Raw genomic sequence first — 14,162 nt, forward strand, 5'->3', positions numbered from 1 at the left:
GACAACGCTGCAGCATCGGCCTTCTTGCTGCATGTCACAGTCGTGACTGAAAAGAAAGAAAGGGCTTAGGAAAAGCTGGTGCTTTCCAAATGGCACATGTGAATGTTTCATGGGCTTCTCGTGCTTATAAAGCAAAGGGACTCGCAGCAAGAACGGCATGTTTCTTTGGCATTCAGTCACTTTCTTACTATCCAGCTGCTGCAGCTGTGCAGCATCTAGGACCAAGCTTAGACTTTTTAATTTTTGTCTTGTTGTCTTCGACTTCATTTTATTTGAAAGTTATATAAATGCATTAAGTAGAGCACATTTGTCTTTGTGCACTGAACGGACTGAATAAATTTGATCAGTCTATTGGTGATAAGTGCTGTCTACCTACTTATTATTACTGAAGGAATAGTTCATCATTTTTGGACATATGCTCGTTCGCTTGCTTGCTGAGAGTTGGATGAAAAGCCAGTTGGTTTAGATTGGCATAAAGACTGGACAGGTCTTAACAGCTCTGTCTTAAGGAAAAAAAATCCACCAACCATCACCACTAAAGCTCACTAACACTTTATAATCTCACATCCGTACACAAATCAAACAAAAAAGGCACTGTTCCTTTCACCACCCTCATGCAGTTTGACCTAAATGGGGAGTTGTTTTGCACCAAATAATTCTTCTGTATTCTGTAGTAACACAGACTTAACACACCTACTCATCGCCAAATAATTTTGAGCTCTGCTCCTTGCTATTAGTCCTTCAAGCTCAAAGTCAACTCAGGTGGTCCATGACAAGTCGAAGCTCTCTCAGTGATCAACTGTATTGCATATCAAAGGGTCTTGTTATAAGGAAAAGACCAAAGGAGCTGAAGAGGTGAGGACAGGTTATACATCGTAAAGTCAGCCTTCAAACACATTCTCTGAAAACCAGATGCCTTGTTGGGCCAAAATATGAAGTTACAAGTATCTTTGGTCCATTTTAAAGGCTAATCTACCAAAACTGTAGCCCCCAGTCATTTGAAGTGTGACTAATAACACAAGTAATGGGGTTATGGAAAATGATTGAATTACATCGTCGCAATGCAATATGCACAAAGCACAGAAAACATGAGCTTGTATCATTTATCATATATTGAGTGACATGAGCCACCGCGTGTTGAAATCGGACAAATTATTTACGAAGTGAGAGCACACAAACATTCTTTGTCATATTTAAGATCCCTTGTGGTTTCAGTTGTTAAGAGGTGGTTAAAGGGTAAGCAAGTTCAACTCTAATCCCATCTAATCCCACCTTAATCCATGTTTTCAGAGTAAACACTAATAAATTTTGAATGTGCTGTCCAAAATTAGAGGACCTCGCATGCTTCAGAAGCCCAGTTAGGTTGTGTCTGTCATTCACAAAAACAACATGAAATGTGGCTGCATGCATGTGTTGACCGCTGTTTGTAGCCATTTCCTGGTAGATCTCTGCAGGAGCTGACAGTTGACACACACTGAGTGCTGGTAAATGGGAGGCTTTCTACATTATTTGCCTTTCCAAGGGGCTGGGTTAGACATCCACCTCTATTCCCTTATGAGAGGTCAGTGTCTGGACAGTGTGATTTACACCATCTGGGTGCTACAGAGTGGATCAGCACTGACGTGATGCCTCGTCTATGTGGGGAGTAGAAATCTGTAGAAGGCAGTTTTTTTTGTTTTCTTTACTGCATGTCTTGCCGTCTCTGATCTCTGTCTGTCTTCACTTTCTAGCTTTAGTTGCCTCTCTGTTATGACTTCTTATTTACTGGGACGTAACTGTCTGGCACCAACAGCTTCACACCCTGTTCATAGACACAAATACACACAAAAGCGTGCAAATATATGCATGACGCATGAAGAGCTCCTATCTAATAATCAAATCCCTCTCATTGTTAGCGCAGAGGTAATATCAGCATGCTCAACTTCAGTATTTGGACAATGAGACAGTTTTTGGCTCTGCACTCCAGCATATTGGAGTTGAAATCAAACAGTGAGTGTGCACCTTGAGTGCCAGCTTTGAGCTTGAAACCAAAAGTGTTAACATCCATACAGGCCATGAACTGCAGCCCCATCACAGTCATGCTGAACTTGCAGAAGCACAGGGGGGGTTATGTCTTAAAAAAAAGTCTATGATCCCTACAATGTTCAATGTGATGTGAACACCCTTAAAGCTGTAACTGAGCTCTTGAACCCCAGTCGGTGTTTCATTTTTAATCCAATGTGCCGGAGCACAGAGGAGCCAAAAAGGCTGAAAATGTGTCAGTGTCTAAAAACTGCACTGCAGTTTCAAAAGCAGACCTCAACGCCACAGAGCTGGCATGACTTCAGTCGGTTCTGTGGGACTCAGATGTTTCTGTTCTTTTCCCTTCTCTCTTCAAACTTCAGAGGGACAGGGGCTGAGTCCCCGGTACGAAAATCACTTTGAACATATCTACATATGCAAGAACTGGGAAGCCCCCAGTCTTCTACACCAACTGCCTGAAGCAGCTTTAAATGAACAATCAATCAATCTACACACAGAACAAAAAGTGCTATCTTGTGAAAGAATGTAAAGGACACTAATTCTGAATTTGCTGCTTTAATCCTTTTAGCCCTGCATGCCTGGGAAAAGCCCTTTGATTGACAAAGAAAATCTGTGATTGCATGCACATACACTGAATTAAATGGATTATGCAGGATGGAGCCAACACAAGGGTTGGTACCCTTTGTGTACACCACCCAGTGATGTGAGATTAAAGAACAGCAGGAGCAGCATTATAAATATAATGCTGTGCTGTCATTTTAGCGTCTAATAAAGAAAATTCACTGTATAAACAACTTGAGTCCTCAAATATCCCAGCTCATAGGACACATTTCAAGAGGACACTGCCATAAACAAGCCTGTTGCTTGATTCATATCTATATAAAGCTACAGTAGCATGTAACATTACTGCCCTCCTGAAAATACATAAAAGTAAATTACTCATATTCACAGTCATAACTTTCTATATTTCTACACGACGGAGGATGTAGATGTTGCATGAGGCTAACCCGTCAGAGTCAAACATCTCTCCTGCAGAACATGGAAACATCTCATTATGGCACACACTTCACCACTGCACTGCAAACACAATGTCGGGTCCTGTTGTTAACTGGCTCCATTATTAGGCTGTGAGTCTCGGGGGGCCCCTGGGATCCTGCCCGCTACTAATTTACAAAGACACTAAAGCAGCAATCTCTCCAAAAATGGGACGCGGTCGCACGTATTCCCCTGATTACATAACAACTCCTGCTGCTGAAGATGTGTAGTTCACTGATCCTGTTCACCACAGTACAGGATTGACAGCCAGAGCTGGTGGATTCTCCCATATTACACCACAGACGAGGACTAGACTGTGATCCGTCTCCCCGTCAGTCCGCCGAGGCCCTTTATCCTCAATATGGCTGCTTGTCTTTTTTTGCTTGAAACAAAGTTTGCATAATGGGCTCATTAACGATTTGCATCATAGATTGCGTACCGACAGTAAGAATTTTAGATATGAGCCGTCACATTCACCTGAAATGTCTGTGATACGCTACAAAAAGCTAATCTTAAAAGGAAAACAAAAGTTTCTGTTAATCTCAGCTGGTCATAGCTTAGATGTTCAGGTACGGGGATTTAAGAGGACGACCAAACAGAGCCGACCGTCAACTGTGGCAGAGAGAGAAGAAAGCCTGCATAAAGAAAAGAGGGATTAGAAGATCTTCCCCAAAAGTCCTGACAGCAGGTTTTCACAGCGCTGGGCCTGGCTTTCAATAGCTCTAGTCCAAGGGCTCGTTTTCAAACAGGACAGATCAAGTCAGCTTTCTTTAGGGACCATAAAGGAGTCCTTTCCTATTGTTCTACTGCTTCCAGGTGTTGTTGCTCAAGGGTGTTTTACATGTGCAGGACACATTCTTGAGAACTGACATGGCAAAAAGCATCAGAGATTTTTAGAGATGGACGTACTCTCCCATCTAAGAGAGCGTAACTCCTCGCTGTCATAAAAGTAAAATCAAGAGTAACGCTGTGAGGTTAAGTGATATTCAGAACTGCATCCTCATCTGACGGAGTAGCTGGAGACGAATATGGCATGTTGAGTGCTGGAGCTCTGGTGACCATTGGACCACTGATGACTTATTAGAGACAGCTGGGAAAACAACTTTTGGTCATTCTCAATAGGAAGCATAACAGCCCGGCTGACAGACTGCACGTCACATGAAACAGGAAGCCTGATGTCAGTGCGTCTGCCGTGAGTCACAACACATATGACGACAGCCCCTCCAGGCTTTACGCTCATATGTGCACGGTTTAAAGACCATCCAGTCTACTGGTCAATATTCCCACGATCAGGGTGGAGCGCGTCTCTCCTCCTGCTTGATGAAGCGCCAAAACAAGCTGACCTCCCTCCGTGAAGCCCCCCTGTCAGCAGGAAGGAAGTTTTCTGTTGTCAGAAGGAGGAAGGTCACATTGCGTGTCCCATTCCAGAAACAGGCAACATGTCAGCACACAATGTCTTGGCATGGGGACTCAAACGTTCGACCAATACTGGGGTGTCTTGCAAGACCAACTTCACGTTGGCAGGATCCCCACATGGCTGTTTCATCTTGTCTCAAACATTTGTTGTAGCTGAGAGAGCAGACATGACACTGGCCTTGAACTGCATGATCACGGGACCACACAGTTTGTAATTGCATATATAAAGCAGTAAATAAGCCGGATGTGGCTGGAGTGTGATGTGGACTCTTTGGCTTTAAGCTGAGCCTCTCTTCAACATTTTCAGGAGTTTGCTGATGCATCTCTGCACCAGCAGACAACGACAGCACCTGTGCATGCAACAGCTACTGCCTGCATGTGGAAATCATCCTGTGGCAGGATCCGCAGCGAAGAGGAGATAAGAGGGGATGCCTGTGACTGCATCATGTTAGTAGTGAGCTAAACATAACATACGGAGGGGGATGGGGTGGGACTAGTCAGATTACCTCATCTAGCGCAAATTGTGTTGTTATAACCCTGTCGGCTGAGCTGTGTGTGAAAGCAATGGCAACATATTTTTTAAGAGACAGCCATCAGCAGTCAGTGAGGATCACACCGGCGGTTTGTCTTCATCATCAGAAAGGTTTGCAAATTGGCAAATGGTCACTCACATTAAGATCTGTCTTGAGGTTTAGGTGTTAAGATTGTGGACATCAACAAGGCTGCGTCAGCTTTAGGGTTTGAGGACTGTCTGTGTCCGCACCTCCAAATGGATTATTCATTATTCATCAGATAATTTTATTCCACGGTCTCCGCAGCTTTACCTGAACCGCAGCAGTTTCTCGGCCAGAAAACCGCAAAGTTAACAGCACCGAGACAACGTCTCAACTCATTTTGTGAAGACGTGACAAAGGACGTGAATGACAAAGCACGCGTGCAGGACAGACTCAGGTATATTGAAGTAGACTTACATGTTGCTCCTGGCAGAGTATTTTCCTCCATTTCGGCGGCAATACCCTCGCTTTCTGTCCTTTTGTTCATTCAGTCATGCGAGTTTCGGCTCTTCCTCTCCGGCAGTCCTCTCATTCCTCAGGCAGAATGGGGTGTGGGGGGTTGGGAGGGGGGGAAACTTGGTCGAGTCACTCCAGTTGCACCCGATGTCCTGAACGAACCGGGCAGGAGACCCTCCTGATAGCGTCCTAAAATAAATAAATAAATAAAAACAAAACCCGGCCAGTACCCGCCTGTTAACTGGCGCACCGGTGGCCGCGTCCGCTCCCGGGAGAAGTTCAGTAAAAAGGTGTCTGAAGGATTTTAGGGGGAGAAAACAGGGAGGAGGAGTGAGAGAAGTTTCTCACTCTCCAACACAATTCAGCTGATGCTCTGCTCGTGCGGATGGTCCCTCACTGGCCTCCGGATCGGACTGTACCATTACCAAGAGGGGTGTGCAGCTGCTGTATAAGAATCGTCCTTACGTACAAGCTGGACTTAACGTTAGGGAAGACAAATACAATTAAATATACAGTGTAGTTATCTATAATAGTACAACCTTAAAGCTTGATTTACTGTTAAAAACCAATTTCTATATGTGAAGATAATAATTACTTCCCTTTCGTTCTTATTGGCTCCTCCGCCCACAAAACTACAAGCCTCGCACAGCCAGGTCACAGTTCACATTCAATATAAACCTTTTCATTGGAAAACCTTTGACCAGCACTCTTGCTTTTTTTTTTTTTTTTTTTTTTTTGCCATGGCCTAGTTGCTTAAAGTACTCTTTAACATCAAAGGTCTATTAGTTTAGTTAACTTTTCGCTGCAGTTAACAAAATGCATGAGCAAAGCAGGATTTTACGTGTTTTATGTACAAACATTTCATTTACTCTGTTTTTCCAACTGCCCATTCAACTCTAAGTGGGTACATTTGCAGGACAAAAGCAGCATTAAAAAGGAAAAGGAGATCACTTCTCCTTTTCCTTCGCATAAAGACAGAAACTAATAAACATCCCCCTAAAATCTTTGGAGGAACTTTAATGAGTTATTATAGAAATGTTTTCCTGCTCCTTGAAATCAACAGTGGATGCACTGTGTCCACAGAAGGAGACAGCAGGTCCATGCAGTCCATGCTTGCATTTCTTGATGTATGTCAACATACTTTCACATTACATTGGGGCAGCTTTCTCACTGTCTACCACTGAAAGCCAGCCATATGTAGGCCAACTGTTCATAATTTGTTAGAGTAAATTGGTTGTACATGCATGTAATTTCAGTGTAAAGAGAACACTAGATTTTCCTGTCAGCCTAGTTTTTTGTTTTAATGATGGATGATTGACATGTTAAACAAGTTACTCCACCCAAGAAAGAGCTACTGTCATATATTTAGACTTTTTTCAAAGTCAGAGACAGCATGACCCATTTTTAAAACATTAAACTCTAAAAAGACGTCTGTTACGTAACAGTTTTAAGTTCTGCAGAGTGTCTTCCCGTCTACCACCTGTGGATCTCTCAGAGCATCTGCCAAGGTGGGGGCTGGGTCAGGGGCTGATCGGCACGCTTGAGAGGGGACACCCCGTCAAAAGGACCCTGGTGGGGCTCTTTTGTGCAGCTGTTGAGTTGTGTTCACCCAAACCCCCAAGAGCCACCTGTCACTGCAACTGGAAAGTGGGGGATGTTGAAAGAGGTGGGGGTTGGGAGTGCTGCAGAGTGTGTGGTTGATAGGTTTTACAGACTTAAAGCAGAGACAATGATTGTTTAATGCCTGCATGTCTCAACATCTGCTTGTGCTTGTCGGCATTCCTCTTAATCGTCCTTGATGCATTCACACTATGACTCAAATAAATGGTTTTGTCAACCATCCCAGTCCCCCTGAAGTCATTACAGTCTGTTGATTCAAGAACTAGCTGTAATTGAATCACAGATAAGTATGGTGTTTCATTTACTGACAAAAAAGAACTGCTTTCAAGTCAAGGAGGGCAGGAAACCCCTTTGAGTGCTAATGAAGGATCAATGGCTTCATCCATCAGTCAAAACTCAGGATTTACAGAATATAGGAGCCATATTTCTTTCTTACACCACCCTTGCTCTTAGCTACCTGGAGCCTTATGGCTTACACAGATTACTGAGGCTTTATTAAACTCTTTCATGTGAAAGTACAAACCCAGCTAGTGCAACAATCTGCCTCATCAAAGGAAAATAACAGAGGAAATTGGAATATCATGGACAAATGAATGCATCTTCTGTGGTATTGTGTGAGTATAAACTCTTTAATATCATGAATTTATTAAAATGTAAGACTGTTGTCAGAAAAGAGTCCATTCTGAATACTACAGTACAGTAGTACACCAAATCTAAAAGGATGATTTATTCCTTCCTTATGGTATTGTGCACTTAATATTATGAGAAACATAAGAAAAATGCTCCAGAAGTCTCATCAACTCTATTTTTCAACTGCTCTGCAGATGCATGTTTTCAGATCCATTGTGCTGCCTCTGTAGCCAACGTCTTGAAACCATCCAACCCTTTCATCCTTTCACTCCCATCTCTATACTCAGCTCTTGAGCCAACACGTGTGCAGCCTCGCACACACCCCTTTGCACACAAAAAACTTATCTTTAAAATAAAATTTATTTTGACTCAACAGCATATATCATCCCTGATTTCTGCAGGAAAAAGACAGTCTGAGAATATGACAAAGACCAAACTTGACACTTTTTTTCTGTAACATATTTTCTAAGAAGTGCAGCATCTATAATTTAAATGGGTTTCCCAATACTTAATATCTCACCAAAAACAAGGTAACCTTTAAGAACATGTGACAATGTTACAAATAAACTGAACTACATAAACTATTACTATTCAGCCTTTCACAGTAGACAGCAGACCAGGTGCCTGAGCCAGCAGTCTGATAGGAAAATTAAAGGGTTCAGGATGAAAGCATACCTCAAAGTCAGGCAGCGTGTGCCCATTTATCGCACATCACTGTACCGTGCTGTGCTAATGAGCCATTCAAAGTAAGGTGGAGCAGATAGCACAAAATAGCTCAGTTGGTCTCCATTAGCTGCATTTTAGATGTGCTGAAATGTTGCATATCTTTTCTGCAGACTGAAACAGTGACTGATGAAGATGCCATAAGTGCACTCTCATGCTTTCATCTGTCTTTCTACTCTCACTTATTGTTTTGAATTCATGGCAAGTTCTGTGTGCAACCTGTGAACTTGCGTCGCCTCCATTTGTGAACCACTTGTGTGACCTCACTGCACACAGGAAGTGGAGGATCCCCTCCTCCTCTATCCATCCCTCAATGCTCAAGAAAGGACTTGATTTTGGAGCTGCAGCTGCACTCCTCACTTAACACACAGAGGACCCCATACACACACACATCTCATTAAACTGCGACTGATCGCCGTAAGCAGTGCATGCCCTGAAAAAAAGGCAGTTAACAGAGAACACTGGGGATAAGAGAGTAAACAAAAGTCATTACTACTGAGAGGATGTGATTGCATCAGTAAATACACATCCCGAAAACAAGGGGAGCCAATTGGAGAGATAAGGACGCAGAAGTTAAAAGCTTAAAAGAAAAGAAAGAGGGAGGTGGGATCCAGTAACTACGTGGCAACTGGTGCCACAGAGGAAAGCAGAACTGCTGAGGAAGGCTTATCTTTGTGAAGATATTATTCTGATGATGATGATTTGTCACATCTTTGAGCACTGTGCTGTTTGAGCAGGAACCAACAGGAAGAAGGTACAGTCTAACAGTATGAACTGAATAAATACCTGTGATGCTCAGGTGTTCAGGAGTGGAAAGAGTGTGACATCCTGCTCAAGTGGAAGTAATGTTACTTGATTTGAATATCACAGTAGTAAGCTTGCTTCTCCTGACACGGTACAAATGTATGTTTGTTACAAGCAGTCACTTTGTCACTTTGAATGTTCCCAGTCAGCTGGAGTACATCATCTCAGAGATGCTGTTGAGTGATGCTGTTTACATTATGGTGGAAAGACCCTCAAAGCAAACTTATGTAAGGTATATGAGATCTCATCATGGCGTAGCATCGTAACTCTCAGCCGCTTTGCATTCATTATTGAGACTGTACTTCTTAAAAACAGCACAGTGGTGTTTTGAGCTAAACGCCAACATCAGCATGCACACATGCTTACAAGGACAGTGAAAATACTGATGTTTAACAGTTTTAGCATGTTAGCATGCCATAATTGGCTATTAGCAAATAGCTAATAATTGGGACTGTAGCTGTGGTTATGACCATAGCCGTGGGATGACATCGCTTTGGTTATTGCTGTCGCTGTCATTGTGGCTGTAGACATGACTGCGCTTTGCTTGTTGTGATTATGGCTGTGAGACATTCATTTACAATGGGTGTAACACTAACTTCATGCAGGGGTTGTCAGCGAATCCATGTTGTTGTGCTGTCTCAGTGTTGTATTGAAGCAACTGAAGCATCAGAAAACAAACATCAGATCCTGTTTAGCTGAAGGATGCTTCCTTGGCTAATGTTAATGGGAGCGATTGGAGCCCCCTTTCAGAATGCACAAAAATTGTAAATTGCACTAACAACCAAAACATTTTTTGCACCATCACTTTGGCAAAAGAAAGAGCACCTATCGTTCGTATTCCAAGGAACATGGTCACCACCAGTACCGCCAGTCAGTCTAGAGGTCAGCCACTGTGAATGGCAAGGGTAACCCTCAGCCTGGTAATGAAACAACAATAGCAGGAATGTTCAGAATGTCCCCAGAGAACATAGACCCAGCCTATGGTATAGACTACTGAATACACCATCTCTCCCTTTAGCAAATGGTAGGGAGCATGGAAGCAGCAGGGGTGGAGCAGCAAAAGGGAAGGGTGGATATGAGGCCAATTAACTATGATGGATTTACTGCTGAAATATGTTTCTTTGCCCATGCTTAGTCTATTCTACCAAAGATTCAGCAAACACAGTTTTGCACTTAACATCTGAATGATGTCGTCACTAGATTTGGACTTAATGTATAGTTGCTGGTTCAGGATTCAGAAAGCCCACATCACTGTCTGAAGCCAGCAGGGTCAAAGATCACCTGCACCTGTAGGGGGCCTGCAGACTCAAATAATTTACGACCGTGTTGTCTTTTGTTTCCTGTAGTGTGATTTAATCAGGCACTACATCACATGCCACTCTGGAAAAAAATGTGTGTGTATGCAGAGACAGAGAGGTAGGGAGAGATAGAGTGTGGGAGAGTTCCCTGTTTCTTTGTGTTTCTCAATAGGGTGCTGGGAAAAAGAGCACTGTTTGGTCTGAATCATCTGAATTTAGTCTGCATCTCATGGCGGGCTGGGATTTTGACTTGAGGTGGGAGGTATTGATGTATTGTTAGCTTAACATCCAACTCACTTAATGTACTTGACACATTCCTAGCATGGGTCAAGCTCCAAAAACACTGGATCTTTCATTTTCAAAGAGGTAACCATGATAACTGTGGTGACATCATCAGGGTTACTTTTCAGACTTTGAAGAGCTCCCACAAGAGCCCAAGGAGACATTATACAACTGTCCTTAAAGGCTAAATAATTCTTGTAGTGACACATAAACTGACCTTAATGTGTACAAATAGCCGAGTTCCCACCGACAGTCTTATTAGCATTACCAAATGATGCTAAGATTTGTCCTGTTAGCCAAAATAAAAGTGTGGCATCAGGCAGTGTGTACACTTTGACAAATCCAAAACTGCCAGCTAAAGAGCAGCAAGCACTTGCTGTGTCCAAGGTCAAGCAATAAATAACATAACCAGTCTTTGTTTTCACGTTAAATTGCTTTAAACAGTTCTCCATACGGTCTACAGACAGCCGTTAACACAGCCCACCACTGCTCATAAACGCCTCTTGCGCTGATCTTCCCTGACGAGTTTTTCCTGGCCTCTCCAACAACAGGTGCCATTACCAGCGGCTCATTTCGCCTTCTTCCATGAGGAATGTGATTCCACAGCAGTACGTCTCAAACAGCAGAGAGCCTGGCAGACCATGACGTAATGGCCTAAAACGTGCTATCGGTTAGAAGCAGGGCCAAAACACGTGGAGTTGGCTCCTCTCTCCGCTCGCCCCCGGGCCCCTCTCTATTCTCCTTTTCCTCGTCTCTCTCTCCATCACCCCCAGCCCCTCCACCTCCCTTCTGCTCCACCGCACTCTCTGTTTATGAGTGCATGAATCGCTCCATTTCACTATACCCAACTCCCAGCCCACTACCAATCCCACAACTGCTTCAATAATAGAAGCCCCCCCCCCGCGCTTTCATTTCCATGACAACCCACAATGAGGAGAGAGGGAGAGAGAGACAGAGGAAAATAGCGGAGGCAGGAAAATACGTGAATGAGAGAGTGGGAGTGCCTTTCCTTGACCCCTGGTGCCATTTGTAAGGAGGGAAGCCTTGACTAGAACAGCCTGAGTTTCACCGAGGTTAAACTGGCCAATCTGGAGAGCACCAGCAGCACTGCTCGGTCAGCATGCAAGGTGCCTTTAGAGCAAGCAAATCAACGTAATTTTGCATAGCGCTTACCAAGAAAGAAGTTAGAAGTGTGTTTCAGGAATAAAGGAAAAAGAGAAACGAAAAGAGGGGAAGAAAAGGGAAAGAAACCATGACCACAGCAGCTGAGCGAGGCGAGACGACGGCAGCTAAATGCTAATGTCAGCGTGCTAACATGCACGCAGTGGCAATGCTAACATTCTGATATTTAGCAGAGATAATGTTCACAGCTTAAACGTCATAGCTTAGCATACTAACATGCTAACACAGTATAGCTGAAGCCATTGGTCATTAGTATTGCAGGTATTTGACCTAATGATGGTGCACGATGGAAAGTTAGAGATCACCAAAAACAAAAATGCCGACCTCATGGTGGCGCTAGAGGAAATGCGAGAAGCTCATCAAAGTCAGTAGTGTTCATCTGGGCATTCAATAGCTGTTGAGATATTTCCATTTGGACCAAATGTCGGACTGGTTTTATCTGCTAACGCGGCTACAAACAGGGAGACAAAGACAAACCACTGAATAAAGTTATAAAATCTAGAAAAACACAAAAATATAAGTGAGGTTAAAATGTTTTTTAAAATATGATTTGTAATTAATATTCATTTGTAATTAGATCAGAGAAGATTTTACTTTGCAAAAGGTTTCAAATCACATTTTATTTCATACACACAAAAAATAGATTGCACTTCCAACTTTCACAACATTAGTGCAAATTCATCCATTTCCTTTGTCACCTTTGGAAAGGTCTCATTAATACTAAAAAGTCACAAGGTCACCCCTGTGTGATAGAAATCACTGAATCAGTGTCATACGGATGGGCCATCAGAGCGACAAACACAGCAGAGATAAACAAAGGGTGAGAGGTCTTGAGGTCAAGCCCCAGTGAAGCTTTGTCACACACACATGCTCATACACATGTGTATGCACACACACACGTATAGGATTAGTTGTTTTAATTCAACTCCCTGGATTATAGCCAGGATTAATTATATATGCCTCAGACTGGCGAGGGAATATTTCTGTTCAGCTGGAACCATCATGGCTGTCAATCAACCGTGGCAGGGTTGCACTTTTTACTTATAGGCTATTCTTTTCCCAAATGAGCCAGAGTTGGACAAAGGAGATAAAATGACACTATTGGCTACCAGTTAATTGCTTGTAAGATTATTCCCTCCTCTTCCCAAGGGTCATGAAGAGAAGTTAAATCACTATCAAGGCATGACAAATACTGCAGCAGCAATTGGCAGCGCATGTGGCAAAAGCATTTCTTAAATCAAATCTCTGAATGACAGTGACTGTGCATAACAAATACTGGCGAGCCTCAAGTTTCTGTGAGGTAATACAAGACTGGATGAGACTATTTATATGCAAGCCAAAATTCCAGTACAGTGTTATCAACATTCAGGGGAGTGGAAGCAATGCAAAGAATGTGTTCATAATCTTGCTGTCATGTGATCATGTTGCACACTTCCATTGCACTGTACAAAAGGCTGTATGGTGGGGAGAGAGGTGGCAATTTAGCAAAGAAAAACTGAGAATGTCAATGACCTTATCTGTGTGTGCATATAGTAAACCTGCAGGCAGGCAAGCGTGTGAGTGCACACATTATACAGACCTCAATAAAAGAAGCAGCCAGCTTGTTAGTGAGCTCTGTTGTTAATGATGCGCTGTAAAGCAAATGATGAATTGGTAATTAACAAGAAACGGTGGTGCACTCAAGGCCAGAGACACGATTTGCTCTTCGGAGCGGAAGCAAAAGTCTGATTCAGGCTGCATCCGCGCTGCTGCATTTTTAATCCAATCCTGCAAGGAATGGTCAAATTTAGCATTCCACGTGCATGTTGGCACAAGTTGAGACCAGGACAGTGGGGTGACCCGTCCCACGGGAGCTGGCGAGGAAAAGGGTGAGCTCAGTAATCCCCAAGGTTGTGGGCCTCCCAGTGTGGTGTCCTCAATCCCCCCGAGACCCTGCCAAAATCCCCCTGACAGCAGCCCTCATTATTTGCCTATCAGTGGCTTACCTCCACCCCCCAGACAGAACAGAGATGGAGGGATTTACTGTAGACTAGAGAAGGAAGAACACTAAAGACACTACAAACACGATTTCCTCATAGTCCGCCGCTTCCTCTGACATGCAGAAAGCTACAGAATGTGACTAGAAACGCTAAATCCATCA

At 43.3% G+C, this 14,162-nt stretch overlaps 1 protein-coding gene across 7 annotated transcripts in view; it reads right to left on the reverse strand.

The window, feature by feature from the left end:
• Window positions 1–5,885, reverse strand: part of map7d1a (MAP7 domain containing 1a) — a 40,782-nt gene extending 34,897 nt beyond the window's left edge. For 4 of the 7 annotated variants that reach the window (XM_070965947.1, XM_070965945.1, XM_070965942.1 and 1 more), the window contains exon 1: window positions 5,445–5,881. In XM_070965947.1, the coding sequence (XP_070822048.1) occupies window positions 5,445–5,514 (70 nt within the window). In that variant the 5' untranslated portion in view covers window positions 5,515–5,881. Of the gene's footprint in view, window positions 1–5,444 lie in introns of all 7 variants that reach the window. The other 3 variants (XM_070965946.1, XM_070965943.1, XM_070965944.1) reach the window with 2 other exon arrangements.
• Between the last annotated feature and the right edge of the window lie 8,277 nt (window positions 5,886–14,162).

Source organism: Chaetodon trifascialis, chromosome 7, assembly GCF_039877785.1.
Source record: "Chaetodon trifascialis isolate fChaTrf1 chromosome 7, fChaTrf1.hap1, whole genome shotgun sequence".
Classification (NCBI taxonomy): domain Eukaryota; kingdom Metazoa; phylum Chordata; class Actinopteri; order Chaetodontiformes; family Chaetodontidae; genus Chaetodon; species Chaetodon trifascialis.